Source organism: Ammospiza nelsoni, chromosome 12 (genome assembly GCF_027579445.1).
Source record: "Ammospiza nelsoni isolate bAmmNel1 chromosome 12, bAmmNel1.pri, whole genome shotgun sequence".
NCBI lineage: Eukaryota > Metazoa > Chordata > Aves > Passeriformes > Passerellidae > Ammospiza > Ammospiza nelsoni.
The window spans coordinates 14956381-14975002 of NC_080644.1; the positions used below are offsets into that span (position 1 = coordinate 14956381).

Sequence of the window (18622 nt, forward strand, 5' to 3'; positions counted from 1 at the left end):
GCCCACCAGCTAAGGCAGAAAATTATGTTCAAGCTGATTTTGCATAATTTGAGAGCAATTTGGCTTCAAAGCCAGGCTGCCCCATTGCCAGGGGCCCTGGGTGACAAGGGCAGCAGGCTGAGGAGCTGCAGTGCCCAAAGCCACCATCCCAAAGCCCCGGGCACAGCACGGGGGGCACGGGGCAGCACACACAGCACACGTCTGTCACACCCATCAGCCTTTATACACCCTCCAGCTTCCTGAATCCCCCAGACCTCAGGCTCTAAAGCCATAAAGCAGCCGGGGAGGAGGGACAAAGTGGGGGTTCTTTCCTGAGGGGGGAGTGTGGAAGGAGAGGGAGAGAGGCTTTTCCTCTGTGCTGTGGCCCTGAATGGGGCTCGCTCAGGCTGGCCCCAGACATATCCCTGCAGGGCAGCAGGGGATGCTCACCCCAGCCCCGGGACCAGTGGCACGGTGGCTCTGAGGCTGGGGTGCCCAGTGTGTGGCAGAGGTGATGGGAGGGGAAGGCTGGATGGGCACACGGCAGCACGGTGATGGGAGTGCGCCCCTCCAAGCGTGTCCTGGTGCAGGGTGATGGTCCTGGGAGGTGTTTCCGTGGTGGAATCTGCTGTGGGGCAGCAGGGGGGCCAGGGGGCGGGGGATGTGCAGGGCATGGGTACAAGGGGTCAGTGGCCGCGGGCTCTAATCGTCCTTGTCCTTGGCGCCGTGCTTCAGGATGCGAGTGAACTCCACGTAGTTGAAGTTGCCCTGCTTGTCGATGGGCGCCTCCCGGTACATCTCATCCACCTCCTCGTCGGTGAACCTGTCCCCCATGGTGGTCAGCAGCTCACGCAGGTGGTCCTCGTGGATGGAGCCTGCAAGGAGGGCGGGGGGTAGTGTTAGCAGGGGCACCAAGAGGGCTGGGCACAGCTCTGCAGCTGCTTGGGGACTGTCCCTGCAGTGCTGTGGCTCTGGAGCTGCCTGGGGACTGTCCCTGCAGTGTGTGGCTCTGGAGCTGCTTGGGGACTGTGGGACTGTCCCTGCAGTGCTGTGGCTCTGCAGCTGCTTGGGGACTGTCCCTGCAGTGTGTGGCTCTGGAGCTGCCTGGGGACTGTCCCTGCAGTGCTGTGGCTCTGGAGCTGCCTGGGGACTGTCCCTGCAGTGTGTGGCTCTGGAGCTGCCTGGGGACTGTCCCTGCAGTGTGTGGCTCTGGAGCTGCCTGGGGACTGTCCCTGCAGTGCTGTGGCTCTGGAGCTGCTTGGGGACTGTGGGACTGTCCCTGCAGTGTGTGGCTCTGGAGCTGCCTGGGGACTGTCCCCGTGGTTCTGTGACCCAGCCCCATGCTGCCTGGGCACAGGGGCCGGGCTCTACCTGAGGCCTCCTCGTCGAAGCAGGCGAAGGCGTTGCGGATCACGTCCTCGGGGTCGGTGCCATTCAGCTTCTCACCGAACATGGTGAGGAACATGGTGAAGTTGATGGGCCCCGGCGCCTCGCTCATCATCCCCTCCAGGTATTCGTCAGTGGGGTTCTTCCCTGAGGACACAGGCAGGGCTGGATGCAGGGCCCTGCTCCCCAGCTCCCATGCAAACAGCTGAAATGGCTTTCATCCACTGCAGATTGATCTGCTGGTTCCTGTTCCCCCACCCCACGAACAGGGGAAGGGAGATTCTGCCCAGTGCTGCCCCCTCAGCACCTCTCCTGGTGCTTTCATCTACACCTGGGAACAAGCTCTGCCTTGGGGGAAGTGCAGTAATAATTTGGGGTTACTGGGATGAAACCCGTGGCTATTCCCATCCCCTGGCAGCTCCGAGGAGAGGGGCAGCAGTGTCCTCACACCAGCCCCGTGCTGCTGATGTCCCCAGCACTGCTCCCACCGTGGGTGCAGCGGGGAGGGTTCAGCTGCTCTGCTGAGGTCCTGCCCCCAGCGCTGGCCCCTCTCTGCTCCCAGAGCTCCCTGGAGGAGGGAGATCCCTCCCGTGGTCAGGCAGGACCCCCAGAACAGGTTTGGCTGCCAGGTCAATCATTGACAGACCTCCCAAAGCGCACTGGGGGTACCACGGGGGTGGGAGGAGGGAGCCATGGTCTGCAGCAAAGGAGAATGGCTCGGGGCAGGGAGTGGGTACAGAGCTGCAAGTCCCAACCAGCCCAGGTGTCACACCAGCACGGGGACCTGCCTTTGTCACCCAGCTGAGAGCAACGGGAGGGCTTTGTTCCACATGGGACAGCCCCAGTGACATGCTGGGGTGAGACTACTCAAACACTCCATGGCTGCAGCTGGTCATTGCTCCCAGGGCAGAGCTTCTCCAGCTCCAAGGGTCCCTTCCCTTCTGGTGAGTGCACCTGTGAGCAGCACCCAGAGCTGCTGCCCTCAGACACCTCACAAACACCCCTTGTGTCAGCTGGTGGGGCAGAGAAATCCCACCCTGGGCTCTGAGGCATCCCAGCACAGGCAGTGTGGGCACGAGGTCACCCTGGGTGTGGGCACGAGGTCACCCTGCAGCTCTCCCTGCTCCTGAGCTGGTGCCAGGGGCAGAGGGACCTGCGGGAGCATGGGGCACAGTGTTGTCCTCACCCATGGAAGCCAGCATGTCGTGCAGATCCTCCTTGTCAATGAAGCCATCTCTGTTCTGGTCGATCATGTTGAAAGCCTCCTTGAACTCCTGGATCTGGGACTGGTCAAACATGGCGAAGACGTTGGAGGTGGCGCGCTGGGGGCGCTTCTTGGTGGTCTTGGCCTTGGCACGTTTGCTGGACATCTTGGTGGCTGGGGGAGTACCTGGGGGCAGGAGCATCAGGAGGGCTGGGGACAGGCTGAGCCAGGGGGCCAGAGCAGGGACACACCATCCCAGGCACCTCCAGTGCTGTGCCTCAGTTTCCCCAGCTGTCACAGACTTGGGCAACACAGGGAGATGAGACAGACACAGGGTCAGACGTGGGGATGGACAGGAATTGAGCTCTGATGAGTCACAGAGCAGGCAGAGCTCACTGCAGTTCCCCAGGACCATCCTCCAGGGCTGAGCCCCCAAACCCCCTCACTGCCTGTCCTCTCTCCATATCTGGGCACAGGAGAGACACCTGGCCCAGCGCCCGCCTGAGTGCCAGTCCTGGGGCCATGGGCATGGAGGTTTCAGCACTTCAGTCACCGTGGCCATGCCTCTCCACCTGCCCCTGCTCTGACAGCCTCTCCAGGCCCAGCACATTATCTGCTCCAGGCACATTCCTCACACACCACTGCTTCCCATGTCCCTCCCTCCGTCCATCCATCCATCCATCCATCCATCCATCCATCCATCCATCCATCCATCCATCCATCCATCCATCTATCCATCCATCATCCATCCATCATCCATCCATCATTCATCCATCCATCCATCCATCATTCATCCATCCATCCATCCATCCATCCATCCATCCATCCATCCATCATCCATCCATCATCCATCCATCATCCATCCATCCCTCCCACCTCTTGCTGCTGCCCTCCCTGTCCTGTGGGACACTGTGGGACAGGCTGGGATGGTCCTGTGGGACACTGTGGGACAGTCCTGTGGGACACTGGGACAGGCTGGGACAGTCCTGTGGGACACTGTGGGATGGTCCTGTGGGACACTTTGGGACAGTCCTGTGGGACACTGGGACAGTCCTGTGGGACAGACTGGCCCGAGGCCAGCCCAGGGAAGGGACAGTGCTCTGAGCCCTCGTGTTTGTGCTGCAGCCATTCCTCCCTCACACACATTCCTGCCTCTCCTCCTGGCCAGCGTCTGGCTTGGGCAGCAGCTGCTGGGGCCATAGCAAATGAATGGATCATGAAGGGGTTCCACGGTGGAAGAGCAGAGAATCACTCCTGTGCTCCATGTGCCCCATGCCTGGTGGGCAGCAGGACCTGGGCTCCCCATCAGTGCCCAGGGATGGAGCAGTTCAGGAGCCACATCCTCTCTCATGGGGACACAGCCCAGGGAGTGCAGCAGGGCTGTCCCTGCTGGGCTGGACACCCTGAGAGGGCTGCCCTGGGATCTGGTCTGGGAGCTGCTCTGGGAGCTGCTTCCCAGCTGGGTCCTTAGTGCTGACCCAGAGGGACCATGGGGACCTGGGGAACATCCCCTGGTGCTGGCATGGACCAGAGCAGAGCAAACAACTCCAGAGAGCCTCCCCCTGCCCTCCCCACACCACACCCACTCTCCAGGTCTCTCCTTCCCCTCCTGCTGTCACTCCCTCAAGGGGTAGCAGGGGTAAGGGCTGGGGCAGGGGACCACCAGCCAGGTCCTCAGCCTGCTGTGGTCTCCAGGTTCCCACAGCTGGGCTGTGCTGGAAGGACGTTCCAAGGGCATCAGGCAGCGCCAAATCACAGCCCAACACACCATGGTGACCAGCAAGCTCAGAGGGGGCTGGGCACTCTTCCCACATCCTGACAAGGCTCCCATCCCACTGTGGGTGCACCCACAGAACCCAGGCAGGGCCCTTCATCTGCAGGGAACATGCCTGATGTCCCCAGGAGCCCTCCCTCATCCCCCCTATGCCCCCCATTCCAGGATGGAATCCACACCTCCCTCAGCCCCTCCCTTGTGCTGACCACACACCTGACAGCAGCCACCAAACCCCCCCACATCCATGAACTCTCCCTCCTTCCCCAGTGCCCAGCAGGGAAGAAATGTTTGTCACCAGCCAGCCAAGGGGGCAGCAGGACTGGGAGCCCACCCTGGGTGAGCAGAGACCTCATCCCTCCAGCCCCACAGAGCTCTTTGCAGGAGGCCAGCCCCTCTCTGTGTGCCCTGCCAGGCACCACCAAGCACCAGGGACACCCCCAGGTGGCACCAGGGACACCCCCAGGTGGAAAGGGCCGGTGACATCCCACGGCAGCAGCATGAGAAGCTCAGCTCAACACCACAACACCACCAGGCAGAGTCAGAGCCAGAAATAAAAGCTCTGCTGCTGGCCCATGGCACTGGGCTCAGCTTTCAAAACACATCCAATTATTAGCAGAATTATTAGCAGAAGACTATAGAAATAAGCAGGAGTTTTTCTCTCACCACATGAATTAACATAATCCAAATATTTACCCTGCCCTGACTGTGACCAGCAGCAGCACAGCTTGGCACCATCTCCACAGAGACAGTGCTCTTCAGCAGGATGAAGTACAACTTTGACAGCACGTGGATCTGCAGTTTGATCCAAAATGTGCCTGGAAAGATGCTCAGTCCCAAGGTCCAGCTCAGTCATTCTATCTGTGCTGTTTGACAGCTGGCTGGGACTTGAGAAGAGATTTTTGGGTCAGTGTGGGGAGAGGTTCCTGTGCATGGATTCTGTGCAGGGATCTGCAGCCAGAGCTGATTCAGCTGGAGCAGTCCCTGCTCTGCACAAGGGCTTGATGGCCACACTCCCCTGGTAGCCACTCTTTGTGGGAATCCCAAAAACTCAGGAGCTCCAGGAGCACTGCAGGGAATGCTGGGCCATGATGCCCTGCAAGCTGGGCTGGCCTCAGCTCAGACTAATGGTGCAGCCCCCACAGCTTCAACGTCCCCTCAGCAGGAGGGACACACAGGGACACAGGTCCTGCTCCCACCCCAGCACTGCCCCAGCCCAGAACTGTGGATCCTGGGCAGCAGAGCAAGGAGGTCAGTGCTGGGTGACAGCCACACACTGATCTGGTCCCCAGCTCACCCTGTCACAGCTGCCCTTGTTCCCTTGTCCCTCTGCCACTGCTCCTGCCAAAACAATTTCCCAGCCTCCTGCAGTGGAGGCAAAATGATCTCCTGCCAGGCTTGTGTCTCCCCACATGAGAGCCAGGCCCAAGGGACCATGGGCTGACCTAAAGAGCTCATAAATTAGTAAATAGTTTAGTTTGAAAGAGGAAAGGACCCACAGTTATCAGAAATATAAACTGCCATGTGTTTCCTCCTTGGTAAAAACCAAGCAAGCAACCCCATTCTGGTGCTGCTTCCTGGCTGTGCTGGGGAGGGTGGGACAAGCCAAGGGGACACCAGAGGCAGTGCCACCAGGGCAGGCAGCCTGTCCCAGCCCCATCCTTCCCTCCTGCCTGCTCCCAGCCTCCCCTGCAGCTCCTGCCGTGCTGCCTGTCCCGGCCGGAGCTCAGGCTGGGCTGAGGGCGCTGTGACAGCCCGGGGGGCACAAAGGAGGAGCAGCAGGCAGGGGACAGGGCAGAGGTGGCAGCAGCCTGTGCCCAGTCCCGGGGGTGTTCACATGGATCCTGAAGCTGTGATCTCCCAGGATATGCTGCTAAGGGTTTCCCAGGGGGGCTGCTCAGAAGCTGCTGCAGCAGGAGCCACTCAGGATGCGCTGAGGGGGCTGCAGTGGGACTGCCCTGCTGTCTCTGTCACAGCCGGCAGGGACATCTGCTCCAGGGCCATCTGCTCCAGCAGCTCCTCCCCAGGATCCTGGCACCATGTGCCCAAAGCTGGGTGCTTTGGTTCAGGGAGGCAAAGAGCGATTCCAGCAGCCTGGGCTGTCCCTAGGGTCACTCCTGCAGGGCAGGAGACTGTGCTCCTCAGGGGAGACTGTGCTCAAACCTCTGCCAGGGCCACTCCCCAAGGAGAGCTGTGAGTACCAGCGAGCCTTGAGCAGCCACGTTCACCATGGGCAAGCGCTGGCCCCAGCACGGGCAGCCCCCGGCAGCCTGGGGTGGCACAGGGCTGGCAGGGTGAGCCGGTGCCCTGTGCGTGCCCCTGGCACAGGAGGGGGAACATCGGGGTGAGCTGGTGCCCTGTGCGTGCCCCTGGCACAGGAGTGGGAACATCCTGAACATCCTTCCACCCTAAAGCTTTGCCAGCCGCAGGCACCTCTCGCAGCCTCGGGGCTGCTCACCGGGGGAGGGAGCAGGGAGCAGCTCATCTTCCCTGCTTTTTCTGATATTAAACCAGCCCTTTCCTCCAGCACAGCCCTGCACAGGATGCCTGTGGGATGTGGCATTGCTCAGCTTCACCAAGAAGGGTTTCTGGTGCTGGGGGAGCCCCACTGCCAGCAGAGGCACCGGGAGCTGCAGGAGGACTCCTCAGCCCACTGGCCACTGCAGGAATGCAGGCAGCTGCCATTCTGCTCCTTTTATGGCCTTATCAGAGATGTGGGAAAGGGAGCCTGGAGGTGAGAGGAAAGCAGACCCTGAGCCCTGGGCTGTGTCTCCAGCCCAGCCACAGCCACCGGTGCTGGGCCAGGGCAGCAGCAGTCAGAGCAAAGTGTGCAGCGAGCCCCAGGGAGCCGAGCTCATCCCAGCCCTCCCCAGCTCCCACCGCACACTGGGGACATGGCCAGGCCCACGCACAGCTGTGGGGCTCAGCTGCAAGTTCAGCAGATGGTTCTGCACTCGTTGCTTCCCACCAAGGGCAGGAGACGAGGAGCTCACTGTGTGACACACGCACACACACACACACACACGCGCACACACACTCACACACACTCACTCACACACTCATACTCACACACATACTCACACACATACTCACACACTCACACACACACCTCCAAAGCTCAGGTCCTGCAGCCCCCAGGAGAAGCCCTGGCACGGACACCTCGGTGTGCAGAGCACCCAGCCCCTTCCCATGCCCGGGAAAGGCACCACAGGCACAAGGTCCCCGTGGCCTCGGGCAGCCAGCAGGACTGTCCTGGCCGGAGTTTGCTGTTTTCCCAGGGGAATTAAGGGGCTCACCTCGGCGGAGGAATGTGGCCGCAGCGCCTCGGAGGGGGGAGGTGGCCGCACACTCCTCCTACAACCGCACAGAGCCTGCCAGGGAGAGAGGAAAAAATTCCAGCGACTGAAGGAACCCAACCATCTTTGGTCAGCAGCAGCGGTTGTTAACACTTGGGGATGTTCCACTCCAAAGAATTCAGCTCCGGCCGCCCCCTTCTCCTACACATCCATGTTTTAGAGCTTGCCTGGCTTTTATCACAGTCGAAACATTTTGTACTAAAAGGGCATGCTGGGAGGGAAGCCAAGAGGGCTTCAAGTTTTCATGGGAAAGACTAAACAAAACACAACATCCCTCTGCGCTTAAGGCTGAAGGAAATGAGCTAAATAAAGCTTTTCTGCCTCAAAGAAGTTTATTGCCTGAAGTGGCTCCCAGGCCACTGGAAAGATATCTGGAGCATCATGCATGCATCCAGATCTTAGCCCTGGTCATCAGCAAAAGGACTTGGAGGAAAAGCAGATGTTCCAGACTGGAACAGTCTCAGAGATCAGGAGGTGGGTGAAGGCACGGGCAGCAGGATCTGCTCCTGCAGCTCTGCCACCCGGGGAAGCCGGGCTATCCCAGCTCCAAGGCACTGCAGACAGCCACCCTCAGCTTGGCTCGGGACCCATCCCCAGCTGCCCTTGCCGGGACAGTTCTGCCGGGCCAGAGGCTGCCCGGGCACAGGATGCCCGGCAGGGCACACCGGGGATCCTCCTGCAGCCCGAGCCGTGCCCAGGGCTGACCTCGGCACCAGCTCCAGCACCGCAGAGGTGGAGGAACGGCGGGGCTGCCTCTCTCTGCTCCCCGAGGCAGCGGGGCCAGCTGCCCCTGCTCTCCCGGGACGGCTGGGGCTGTTCCCCTGCTCCCCCAGCTCCGTCCTTCCCGCTGCACGCTCCAGCTCCGTCCCTACCGCTGCATCCCGCCTCTCTCTCTCCGCCGCGGCCGCTCGTTCCCGTCCCGGGACAGCTCGTTCCCATCCCGGACCGCTCGTTCCCGTCCCAGACAGCTCATTCCCATCCCGGACCGCTCGTTCCCATCCCGGACCTCTCGTTCCCGTCCCGTGGCCGCTCGTTCCCATCCCGGACCACTCGCTCCCATCCCAGGGCGGTCCCGTTCCCATCCCGGACCTCTCGTTCCCGTCCCGTGGCCGCTCGTTCCCATCCCGGACCGCTCGTTCCCATCCCGAACCCCTCGTTCCCGTCCCGGGGCGGTCCCGTTCCCGTGCCCTCACCTGTCCCTCCCGGGAGCTGCCGGAGCTGCGGCCGTGCGGGTTCTGCTCTGCGGCTCTGCGGACGCGGCTCGGCGGGGCGGGCGGGCCCAGGGTCCCGGCCCGGCCCGGCCCGGCCCATACAAGGCAGAAGAATGCGGCGGGGCCGGGGCGCGGGGCCGGGACGCCCTTATATAGACGAAAGCGGCGGCCACGCGTGCCCCGTGCCGCGGGGGATGCGCAGCGGCACCGGCACCGCCAAGCCCGGTGACACGGGGGACACGCCCCGAGGGTGGCACTGCCGGGGGCACACGGGCACCTGGAGCAGCTCCGGCTGTGGGGGGCAGGTCCCTGCTGGTGCGGCTGCTGCAGGACCGGAGCCCTGGGGTGTCTGGAAAGGCCAGAGAGTGTCCTCAGGCTGCACCGTGGGGGCCACACAGGGAACGGTGCCCAGAAGGGTCAGGCAGCCCCTCAAAGGTCTCTAACAAGTGGCCTGGGGCAGAGAGCAGCTGGGAACTGCCCCATTGCCAAGCAGGGATGCAGAGCCTGCAGAAACAGGGATGGGGAGCTCCTCCATCCGAGGCAGGAGTCACGCTGACCCTGGGACACCTCTCCAGGGCAGCAGCTCTTGCTCACTGCTGCCTTCCCACCAGCAACCCTGAGCCTCATCACAGTCCTGCAGCCACCAAGAGGAGCTCCTGGTCCTGTGGGATCCCCCTTGAGAGGGGGAGGCCCCTCCAGACATCATCCCAGAGGAGGTTTATCTCTGTTTTGTGGGGTGCCACAACAGCAGGGGCAGAATTGAACCTGCAGAGGAGCAGGAAGGTGCAAGAGGGAGACCCAAGGAGTACTTCTGAGAGGCACTGTTCTCCTGGGGACCCAGCCCTGAGTGGGCAGCTGTGGCAGTGCTCACAGGGGTCTGAGGATGAGGGAAGAGACAGGATCTGACTCCATGTTTCAGAAGCTTGATTTATTATTTTATGATATATATTATATTTAAACTATACTAAAAGAACAGAAGAAAAAACTTCATCAGAAGGCTAGCTAAGAATAGAAGGAAAAGAATGATAACAAAAGCTTGTGTCTCAGACTCTCTGTCTGAGCCAGCTGGGCTGTGATTGGCCATTAATTAGAAACAATTGCATGAGCTAATCAAAGATCTACCTGTTGCATTCCACAGCAGCAGATAACCATTGTTTAAATTTTGTTCTTGAAGCCTCTCGGCTTCTCAAGAGGAAAAATCCTAAGGAAAGGATTTTTCATAAAAGATGTCTGCGACAGAAGCAGGAGCAGGACTGCCCAGCTTCAGCATTCCCAGGAATTCCATCACTGCCCATGGAGATGTGGGAACCTGAGGCTGAGGACCAGACCCTGATCAGAGGGGACAGCAGGGAGCACACAGGCTGCACTTGCAGCAGCACAGATGAACAGAAATGAGCAGTGGCACAAATTAATCTTCAGCTGCCATTCTCCTGCAGGGCATCACTGCAAACAACAGCTAAAAAGCCAAAAAAAACCTGTTTCAGCCCTGATATAAAAGCAGTGGCTGTGCCCTCTGGCAGGCTGGCCAGACCCTGCCCCAGGCACGGAGCTGGCTCCCACTGGCTCAGAAGTGACCTGCTCTGCCTGACTTGGGGACATCCTCCCGTGTCCCTGTGCTGCTTGGATGAACTCTGCAGGGGCATTGCCTCCCCTGGGGAGCCACAGAGCTTCCTGACCCTTGGCTGGAAGCAGGGATGCTGTCTGCAGCCCCTCTGAAGGACAGGCTGTGGGCTCAGAAGCCAGCAGAATGCAGGAGTAGAGTTGGAAACGCTGCTGGATGCTATGCCAAGGTGGAGACAAGCCAGGGAAAGCACAGAACCTTTGCCATGCTCGTGAGCTGGACAGGGAGGCCACAGAAGGTTTGCCTTTTTAATAAAAAATATAAGAAAAGAGGGGGGGAAACACACACACAAAAAATAAAAATTAAAAAAAAAAAAGGAAGGAAAAAAAAAAAGAAGATAAGAACACCACAAAAACCCCAGTCGGGAGTCAGGCAGCCTGAGCTGCCACCCCGTGGCTGGTCCCAGAGTTTTCCCAGCCCCAGCAGGGCCCAGGTGTTCGCAGGAGCCCCGCAGGATCAGGGGGTGGCTGCAGTCCCTCACTGAGCTCTGCATTCCCTGGGCAGGTGTCCCGCCAGCCCTGCGGGGGGAGCTGCTGGAGGGGGCTGCAGGCACACGGCAGCTCCTGCAGCTTTGCAACCCCTGCAGCCCTTCCTGCCTTCCCTGCCTGTGCCCAGGGCTGCCCATGTCATCCTTTGTCTCTGCTTCCATGTACCTGCCACACACATCCCTTACCAGGGCCTGTTTGTGCCCTCTGGCACCTCTCCTGTCTCCCTCTGGCTCTTTCAAGCCCAAATTCAAATTGCTTCTCTCTCTCTCAGCATCAGGCAATGGAAATGGAGTAAAACAAGCCGGTTTTTTAAAGAGTGTGAATTTTAGGTCAGTTCCCTCACCCAGGTGTCATCATCACCAAGCAGGCATTTCCATCCCTGTGAAGTGGGGACAGGGATAGGGACAGGGACAGATTCCACTCTCCCCAAGCACCTGAGGTGTGTCTGGGGAGCAGGGCTGGAGCCAGGACACGTCTGGCCTGGCCCTGCCGTGGGGGTCAGAGACAAAGGAGCTGCCAAAGACACAGCCATGACCCCCCACTGGCCCCTCCCTGGCCATGCTGCCATGCTGCCCTGGTTTGGAGCAGCCCTGGCTTCTGGCAAATGCTCAAGGGGCTGGAGGTGATCAGGGCCTGATGGCCTTGCAGGAGCAGGGCAAGATACTTCTCCACAAGCCCATTAGAATATTGCATAATCTGTATTTAAATTGCACTCCCCAGCTGGAAGTGATCAGAGCTCTGGGACAAGGACCCCACACAGGGTCAGCCTGCACCCATGGCCTCCAGGTCCTGCTGGCAGCAAAGCAGCTGCTGCTGGAGCCTTTGGAGCTGCAGGCAGGCTCTGGAGATGCTCAGCACATCGAGTTTGCAGGCGGTGGGACAACAAGAAATGCAGCACCTCGAGCATGGGGCTTGTTACTGGGAGAAAGGAGCAGCAGGGCTCATGGTGTGCCTGTGCCAGGGGGATGGGCACAGCAGGGGAGGGAGGAATGGCTCCACACAGGGCTCAGTGAGGATCCCCACAGGATCCAGGGCTTCCAGCAGTGCCCACATGGCCCCAGCAGCACCATTCAGCTGCCAGGGACAGCTGGAATATGGAATATTGTCACTGAGGCCCCTCTCTACCCACACAATCCATGCTGAGGAGGTTACAGAGAGAGAGCCAAGCACACCCTGCCCACAGCATGCAGGAGTAATTCCTGTGTGCTTCCCCAGGAGTGCAACTGGCCTGATTGCCACTGCTCTTGCAAGGCAAGGACACGAAAAAGAGACAAATCTGTACAGCTGCACCGGTGATAACTCTCCCCACAGCCCCCACATGTTCAGCTGCTCTGAGGTCAGCTGAATAACCAGGTAAGGAGCTGCATGACCCTGTGCACCCTACAGATACACCCAAGCCCTGTGGAGCCCCACAGCCTGGCTGAGCACCGGGATCCCCATGGCGGCCTGTTTGAGGGCTCGGTGACCCTGCAGGGCTGCCAAGGGCTGCGCCCGTCCCAGCCAGGCCAAGACTTGACTTGGATTTCCCTTCCCTCCCCTCCCGGCCCCTCTCGGCCCCTCTCGGCCGCCGTAGGGGCAGCCCCGCCCGTGTCACGTGCGGCGGGGCCGCGCGGCGATTGGCGGCGCGCGCGGGCCGGGCCGGTTCCGGGCCGGGCGGGCGGATCCCGGCGCAGGATCCCGGCGGATCCCGGCGGAGCGGCATGAGCGGCGGGCGGCGCCGGGACGAGCCGCCGCACCCGCAGCACCACGCGGTGGCCAACGGCGGCGCGGCCGGGCGCGGCTCCGTGTGGGGCAAAGCGCTGCGCAGCGACTCCGCCTGGCACGACAAGGTGGGACCGGGGCGGCGGGACCGGAGGGGGCCCTGAGGGGGGGGCGGGACCCGCCCGGCGCGGCGGCTCCGTCCCGCGGGGTGCCGGAGGAGCCGCCGTTCCCGAGCACGGTTGAAGCCCGTGCGGGGACCGGCGGGCTGAGGCGGTGCCGGGGCCGGGGCCGGGGCCGTGCCCGCAGCCCGCAGCCCGGGGGCGGCTGTGCGGTGAGTGCTCGCGGAGCGCAGCCGTGTTCGCCGATCCCCCGTGCCGGCACATGGCTCTCTGCTCTTTGGGCGTGGAGCCAAGGGAAACACGGTGTTGAGACACCTCAGTTACTTTCGGGTTGTGGTTTAACCCTCTGCTCGGATACAATGAAAATGTCCCTTGTGTGGCTCAAGGGCAGCAGCCGGAGCTTTCCGGAGTTTCCCCGTGCCCGTGTGCCCCTGCGGTGCCTGTCCCGTGCCCGGAGCCGCCGCTGCAGCCCCGCCGTGCCCGGGCACACAGCGCGGGTTCGGCCTCTGCTCCCCGCTGCTGCCTTTGCTTTCGGCCTGGGGAAGGGGCTCGCTGTTTCCCTGGGGCTCAGACAGCAATCTGAGTCGCTTTTTCCTTACCTGGGGCTCGTGTGTCCCTGCCCCCTCGCCTCTGGCACATGGAGCTGGAATTTCAGAGTCAGCAGGGGAGCAGGGACGGCTGTGCCAATGTTTTGATTCAGTAGGAGGCGAACTGAAGGCTGAGCTGCCTGTCCAGTGCAGTGACCAGAAGAGATGTCTGTGTCTTACATGGATTCCTTTCTTCTATGAGGAGCTGAACAGCTGGCACATGCCACAGGCTTTGGGGGATCACAGAGGCTTTGGTGTTTGGGGGGATGCTGGGACAATCCCAGTTCTGGGGAGGCTGTAAAAAGAGATGTGAGCTGAAGTGACGCTTATTAAAGTGTGAGCCGTGCTGCTAGGCTACAGTAGCTACAGGAGTGTGGCCCTTGGACAGAGGGATGAGCAGAGCCCTGCTGCTCAGGAAGCACAGAGCTCTCATGGCACCAGTGAGGTACAGCTGTGCTTTGGAGCTGCCCTGAGCCCCAAAAGCTCTTGGGTGCAGGAGGGACTGGGCCAATGTGAGTAGAGCACTCTCCAAGCATAAACAGTTCTTTAAACTTTTATTCCAGAGGATTATTATTGCTCCTTTAGTAAATAAGGGGACTAGAGACTTGTTGGCCTCTGCAGTTGGCCCATTGGAGGACAGAGCTGTGTGTTTAATGTGGAAGCAGAGGAGTCCAGGGTGCACAATGCCTCAGGCTGCTTTATCTGTTCTGAGTGCAATATTTTATACTCTGAGTGGGGAACTAAGTGTTCTGTATGCTGAATTTTCACCTGTTAATTGTGTGGTGCTTTAAAAAAAAGAAATGGAATAAATGCCAACATTTTTCTTGTGCTTTGTCTCCTCAGGACGAGTTTTTAGATGTGATCTACTGGTTCCGGCAGATCATCGCGGTTATTCTGGGAATCATCTGGGGAGTGGTTCCACTGAAGGGATTCGTGGGAATAGCAGTGTGAGGTTCATTTCCTTTTCTGTCTGGTGTGTGTTTGCACGTTTGGGCTGGCCTGGGAGCCCGTTTTAAGCTGTGCTGTGAGCAGTGGGCTGGCTAAAGGCAGGCTCTGCCTGCTCTGGGTCTCACAGCCAGCCTGTGGTTAGCATGAAATTCACCCAAATCATAACATGGCCAGCAGTCTCTTTCTCCTCAGCCTGATTAATACTTCTAAACATGGTTATTGTTCTGCTATTAAAAGGGACAATGGCAGAAGAAGGGAGCTAGCATTTCAATTGCCTTGGAGTGTGTCCTGCACGTGTGGGAGGGGCTGGCAGTGTGGTGCCTGCTGTGGTCACCCAGGAAGGAGCATCCAGGGGGGAAGGTGTGCATGTCCTGGTCTTTGAGCCCTGCTCAGACAGGAGGTTCTGTCAACAGTCAGGGACAGCTGCTCTGAGAAGATGAAAAGATTTGCTCACAACATGAGAGGCTGGAGGTCCCAAGCAGGCACAGTGGCACCAGCAGAGCTCAGCAGCACTCCTGGCTTCCTGACACGGCCCTTTGAGCCATGGGGTGGGGAAGGCAGTGCCTGAAGGGGGTGTGTGTGCATGGAATCCCTGGGAGCCAGCTCACCTCCCCAGAGGTGTCTGAAGGCTGCAGTGAGTTATGAAGAGAAAATCTGTTTGGGCCTGACACGTGCCTGGAAGTGTTCAAGGGCCAGCAGAGGTGGGGACACAGTCCTGCTCTCTGCACATCTGCTCTGGGAAGATGCTGGATCTGCTCTGGGGAGCCTCTGTTTGCAAATATCTCTGCCTAGCCAAGGTCTCAGTGGTCAAGCTCCAGCCACACTGCTTTTCTTAGGCAAAATTCCGTTGTCATCTTGTCCCTCGTCCCAAGTGTTCTGGTTTTGGCAAGAAAGGGGAGGGGTGATGCTGCAGCAGGAACCAGGTTAGCTACAACAAACAGTTCAATCTGAAAGTGCCCCCAGGAACAGTTCATTATTCTTACTTAGTCACCATGAATTGACAAGGCACCTTCAGGCACCTGAGCCCATTCCTGTGCTAAATGAAATCAGGAAGGATTTGGTTACAGTGGAAAACTAAAAGTTTCTGGAAGTGTGTGTGTGGTTTCTCTGTGCTGTGCAGTGACACAGCTGCTCCAGCCTGCTGCTGGTCACCCACTTTGTGTGTGTGTGTGGTCATCCCACCCTTCCCACACAGCCTTCCTTGCAGGGCACGGACCTGTCCCAGCCCCAGGCAAACAGAAGGTTGTGTTTGTTCTCTCTGCTCAGCACAGACTGGAGAGCACTGAGGTGTCTCAGACTGAATCCTAGTGCTGGAGCCTGAATCTCTGTGGCGCTTGTTTCTTCCCTGTTTGGTGCTGGCATGCTCACAGAGATCATGGAGGTGAGAGTTTTCCCTCTCAGCTGCCTGAGAATCAAGAAGCACACTCAGGTTCTCTCTGGAGGCAGAGCTGCTGCCAATCTGCAGGACAGGAGAACCTGCAGGTTTGCACATCTGAGGATACTTCCAGCTTTTGACTTCTGCCTCTTGAGCCCTTCTAGGAGTAGGTTGTGCCTTGTCAAGTGAACTTCATCCCAACCTGGCAAGCTCACCTGGAGGGGCTCTTTGGAGGCAGTGTCTGAGCTGCCTGGGAAGCATTGCAGGAAAAGAATTCCTCTTTGCTTCCTCTCTGTTGTGGATGGAAGGTATTTCACTGTATGGCATGTGGGATCCCCACAGCCTGTAGCACTGCAATGATGGTTCCTGACCTCTCTCTGCAGATTCTGCCTGATCAATGCTGGTGTTCTGTACCTCTACTTCAGCAGCTTCCAGCAGATAGATGAGGAGGAGTATGGTGGGACATGGGAGCTAACGAAGGAGGGATTCATGACATCTTTTGCACTGTTTCTGGTAATGCCTCTTGCTGTCTTTAAGATGATTTGTGAATTGTGTTGGTGCACTTTCTGAAGAGCTGGGAGGAGAGCAGGGGAAGTGGTGAGAGAAGGCAGATGTGTTAGCACCAAGTGCCAGTGGTTGGGATTGCTGCCTGTGAAACACAGTGCTGACACCTGGGGTTTCTCTGTAGTAAAGGATGCATCAACCACTCCCTCCTCTGTCCCAGATTCCCTGGTGGAGTTCCTTCCATTCCATCTCGAACTAGTTACACCTGGACTGGTGCTTTGGGTGTCTTTGTTTTTCCTTTGCTCCCCTCCCCCAGGTATCTGATCACAGCCCTTGATTAGCTGGTGCCTCTAAATCCCTGGAGGGGCTGTGGTGGGATTTTCATGTGGGGAGGCTGGCAGACAAGTTGGATGCCACCATTTGGGGCAAGCGGTGATCCTAGGATCTCCCCAAGATCACCTCAAGCTGGAATTCAGTCCCCTGTTGAGAGCAGGGCCTGAGGCTTGTTTGCTGTGTCTGACACCTCTCCAGAGGCATCCAAATAACTTTCCCTTCCTTTCCTCCCCACAGGTGGTCTGGATAATCTTCTATACTGCCATCCACTATGATTGACACAGTCTGCAGCATTTGCCTGGTAAATCAGTTGTCAATAAATAAGAGAAGGTGTCAATAAATAAGAGAAGGTTTTAATAAATCCTAGTCTTTAGTGGACTGGTGGCAAAGTGGGGAAGTCAAACCAGCTCTTCTCTGTACCAGTGGTCTGGGTAGCCTGGAGGAGCCCCAACTCTTCTGCTGGAGAAGCCTTTGTCTGTTTTATATACCCGTGAATTATTGGAACTATTAAAAAGCCATTGGAATTTTTGGAAGTGGTTCAAGACTGTTCAAATTTGGAACTTTCTGTGACTCTAGCCAGTAACTCTTATCAAACTCTTGTGCCGAAGGTTGAATCTGTTAATTTAATGTATGTATGCCCTTCTGTTTGAAATCTGTCATTAAACTCTGACTTGTCTTCCATGGTTGTCCTTTAGACAAACAGTGTTTCAAAAGCAGTTGTAGGTACGTGGGCAGAAGGCGCAGCAGCACCCAGGACATGAGCTGGTGGCTGTCCTTAGCATGTTTTTGTAGTAACCAGATCTGACTTGATTAAACAGACTGTGTTGTTACCATTTCTAATTTTTTTTTTGTTTTATTTTACTTGCAAATCGGTTGTCGATCTGAATTTTTAAATGCTTTTTGCTGAAGACGAATTTTTAAGTGATTTTGCTAGGAAGAACTGATTCATTTGGTGAACCAAGATGTATTCAGGAGGCTCAGAAGCTCCACTGCACTCTGCCAGCCTGACTACCAAGTTGCCATCACATACCTCAGAGCTTCGTAGTCTCGAAGGAGTCATTCTGGAGATACCCTGTTAAATGTTAGTGTTTCAATTTGGTTTTCAGCTTTTGAATTCAACTGCTCTTTGTTCATAAATGCAGGGCACTAAAACACAATCGAGGCAGCTATTATCTTAAATGCAGAAGTACCAACTTGCAAACTGGGCAGAGTATGCAACCTGTGGTTTGGGAGGTGCTTGATCACTTCATAGCTCAGTCCCTCCCTAGTCACGCCCTTTTTGTGCATCAGTGGGGAGTCTCTGCTTTAAGGTATTTTTTAAGAATGTGTCTTTCAGAAATAGGTCTTGGGAAACACGCACAGTCCTTGTTCTTGTCACAGGACCTTGTAGTCTTGTTGCCATGTGGTTCTTGCTTCTCTAAACAGCTCAGGCACCCAAAAAGAGTCCTGACCTAACGCTGCCTTATAGTGAGGGGTTGGTAGTTTAGTGTGCTCTTGCTGCAAGCCTGCATTGCCTCCTCTCTGGTGGAAGTGCCACAGCCTGGCTCTCACTGGGAGTGCAAAGGCAGGGATCTCAATCTCCAAGTGCTGAGCCTGGGCGAGCCTCCATTCTTACCAGGGAAAATCTGTCTGTTCTTGGGGAAAAAACAGCCCTGGTTATTTTAGGTCCTTCGGATGCCAAGGGAAGAGTGCAATAGCAGACAGCTTCTGCTACTTGTGAGTGGCCAATTTAAGTAAATTATCTCAAAAAAACTTCTTTATTTTCTCCTCCCTATCCCCAGACTTGCCCAAACTTTTAGTCTGCTACTTTCTCTTCCTCTCCTATCAGCTGAAATCATTAACTTTCTATGAGAATTACATAATCTGCTAGTGCTAGGTCACCCTTTCCTGCTGGCATCTGTCTGCATCTTAGCTGCTTACAGCCATCAGTAAAACCATTGTATACTTGAAATGCTCCAATAAATGTTGCCTGAATAATCCACTGTGCAGCTTCTGTGTCCTCTGGTCTTTGATGTTTTGTAAAATGGTGGGAGTGTGGG

At 57.7% G+C, this 18622-nt stretch overlaps 2 protein-coding genes across 2 annotated transcripts; one reads left to right on the top strand and one right to left on the bottom strand.

The window, feature by feature from the left end:
- Positions 1–204: 204 nt before the first annotated feature.
- MYL9 (myosin light chain 9) lies at positions 205–9063 on the bottom strand. Its single transcript, XM_059480943.1, has 5 exons — positions 8890–9063; positions 7637–7711; positions 2552–2755; positions 1351–1512; positions 205–854 (listed from the first exon to the last, which is right to left on the bottom strand). Exons 3-5 carry the CDS (start codon positions 2733–2735, stop codon positions 682–684), a joined length of 519 nt encoding a protein of 172 aa, XP_059336926.1. The 5' UTR covers positions 2736–2755; positions 7637–7711; positions 8890–9063; the 3' UTR covers positions 205–681.
- Positions 9064–12633: 3570 nt separating this feature from the next.
- On the top strand, positions 12634–18571 carry RAB5IF (RAB5 interacting factor). Its single transcript, XM_059480897.1, has 4 exons — positions 12634–12845; positions 14267–14370; positions 16130–16259; positions 16821–18571. Exons 1-4 carry the CDS (start codon positions 12717–12719, stop codon positions 16860–16862), a joined length of 405 nt encoding a protein of 134 aa, XP_059336880.1. The 5' UTR covers positions 12634–12716; the 3' UTR covers positions 16863–18571.
- Positions 18572–18622: the final 51 nt, after the last annotated feature.

What these genes read in the sequence shown, in the direction of transcription:
- MYL9 (XM_059480943.1), bottom strand. Translation starts at nt 2,735, where the DNA reads ATGTCCAGCAAACGTGCCAAGGCCAAGACCACCAAGAAGCGCCCCCAG. An exon ending in CGACATGCTGGCTTCCATGG is followed by an intron (nt 1,513 to 2,551) that starts GTGAGGACAACA and finishes CTGTGTCCTCAG; the next exon opens with GGAAGAACCCCACTGACGAA. An exon ending in CTTCGACGAGGAGGCCTCAG is followed by an intron (nt 855 to 1,350) that starts GTAGAGCCCGGC and finishes CCCTCCTTGCAG; the next exon opens with GCTCCATCCACGAGGACCAC.
- RAB5IF (XM_059480897.1), top strand. Translation starts at nt 12,717, where the DNA reads ATGAGCGGCGGGCGGCGCCGGGACGAGCCGCCGCACCCGCAGCACCAC. An exon ending in ACTCCGCCTGGCACGACAAG is followed by an intron (nt 12,846 to 14,266) that starts GTGGGACCGGGG and finishes TTGTCTCCTCAG; the next exon opens with GACGAGTTTTTAGATGTGAT. An exon ending in CATCTTTTGCACTGTTTCTG is followed by an intron (nt 16,260 to 16,820) that starts GTAATGCCTCTT and finishes TCCTCCCCACAG; the next exon opens with GTGGTCTGGATAATCTTCTA.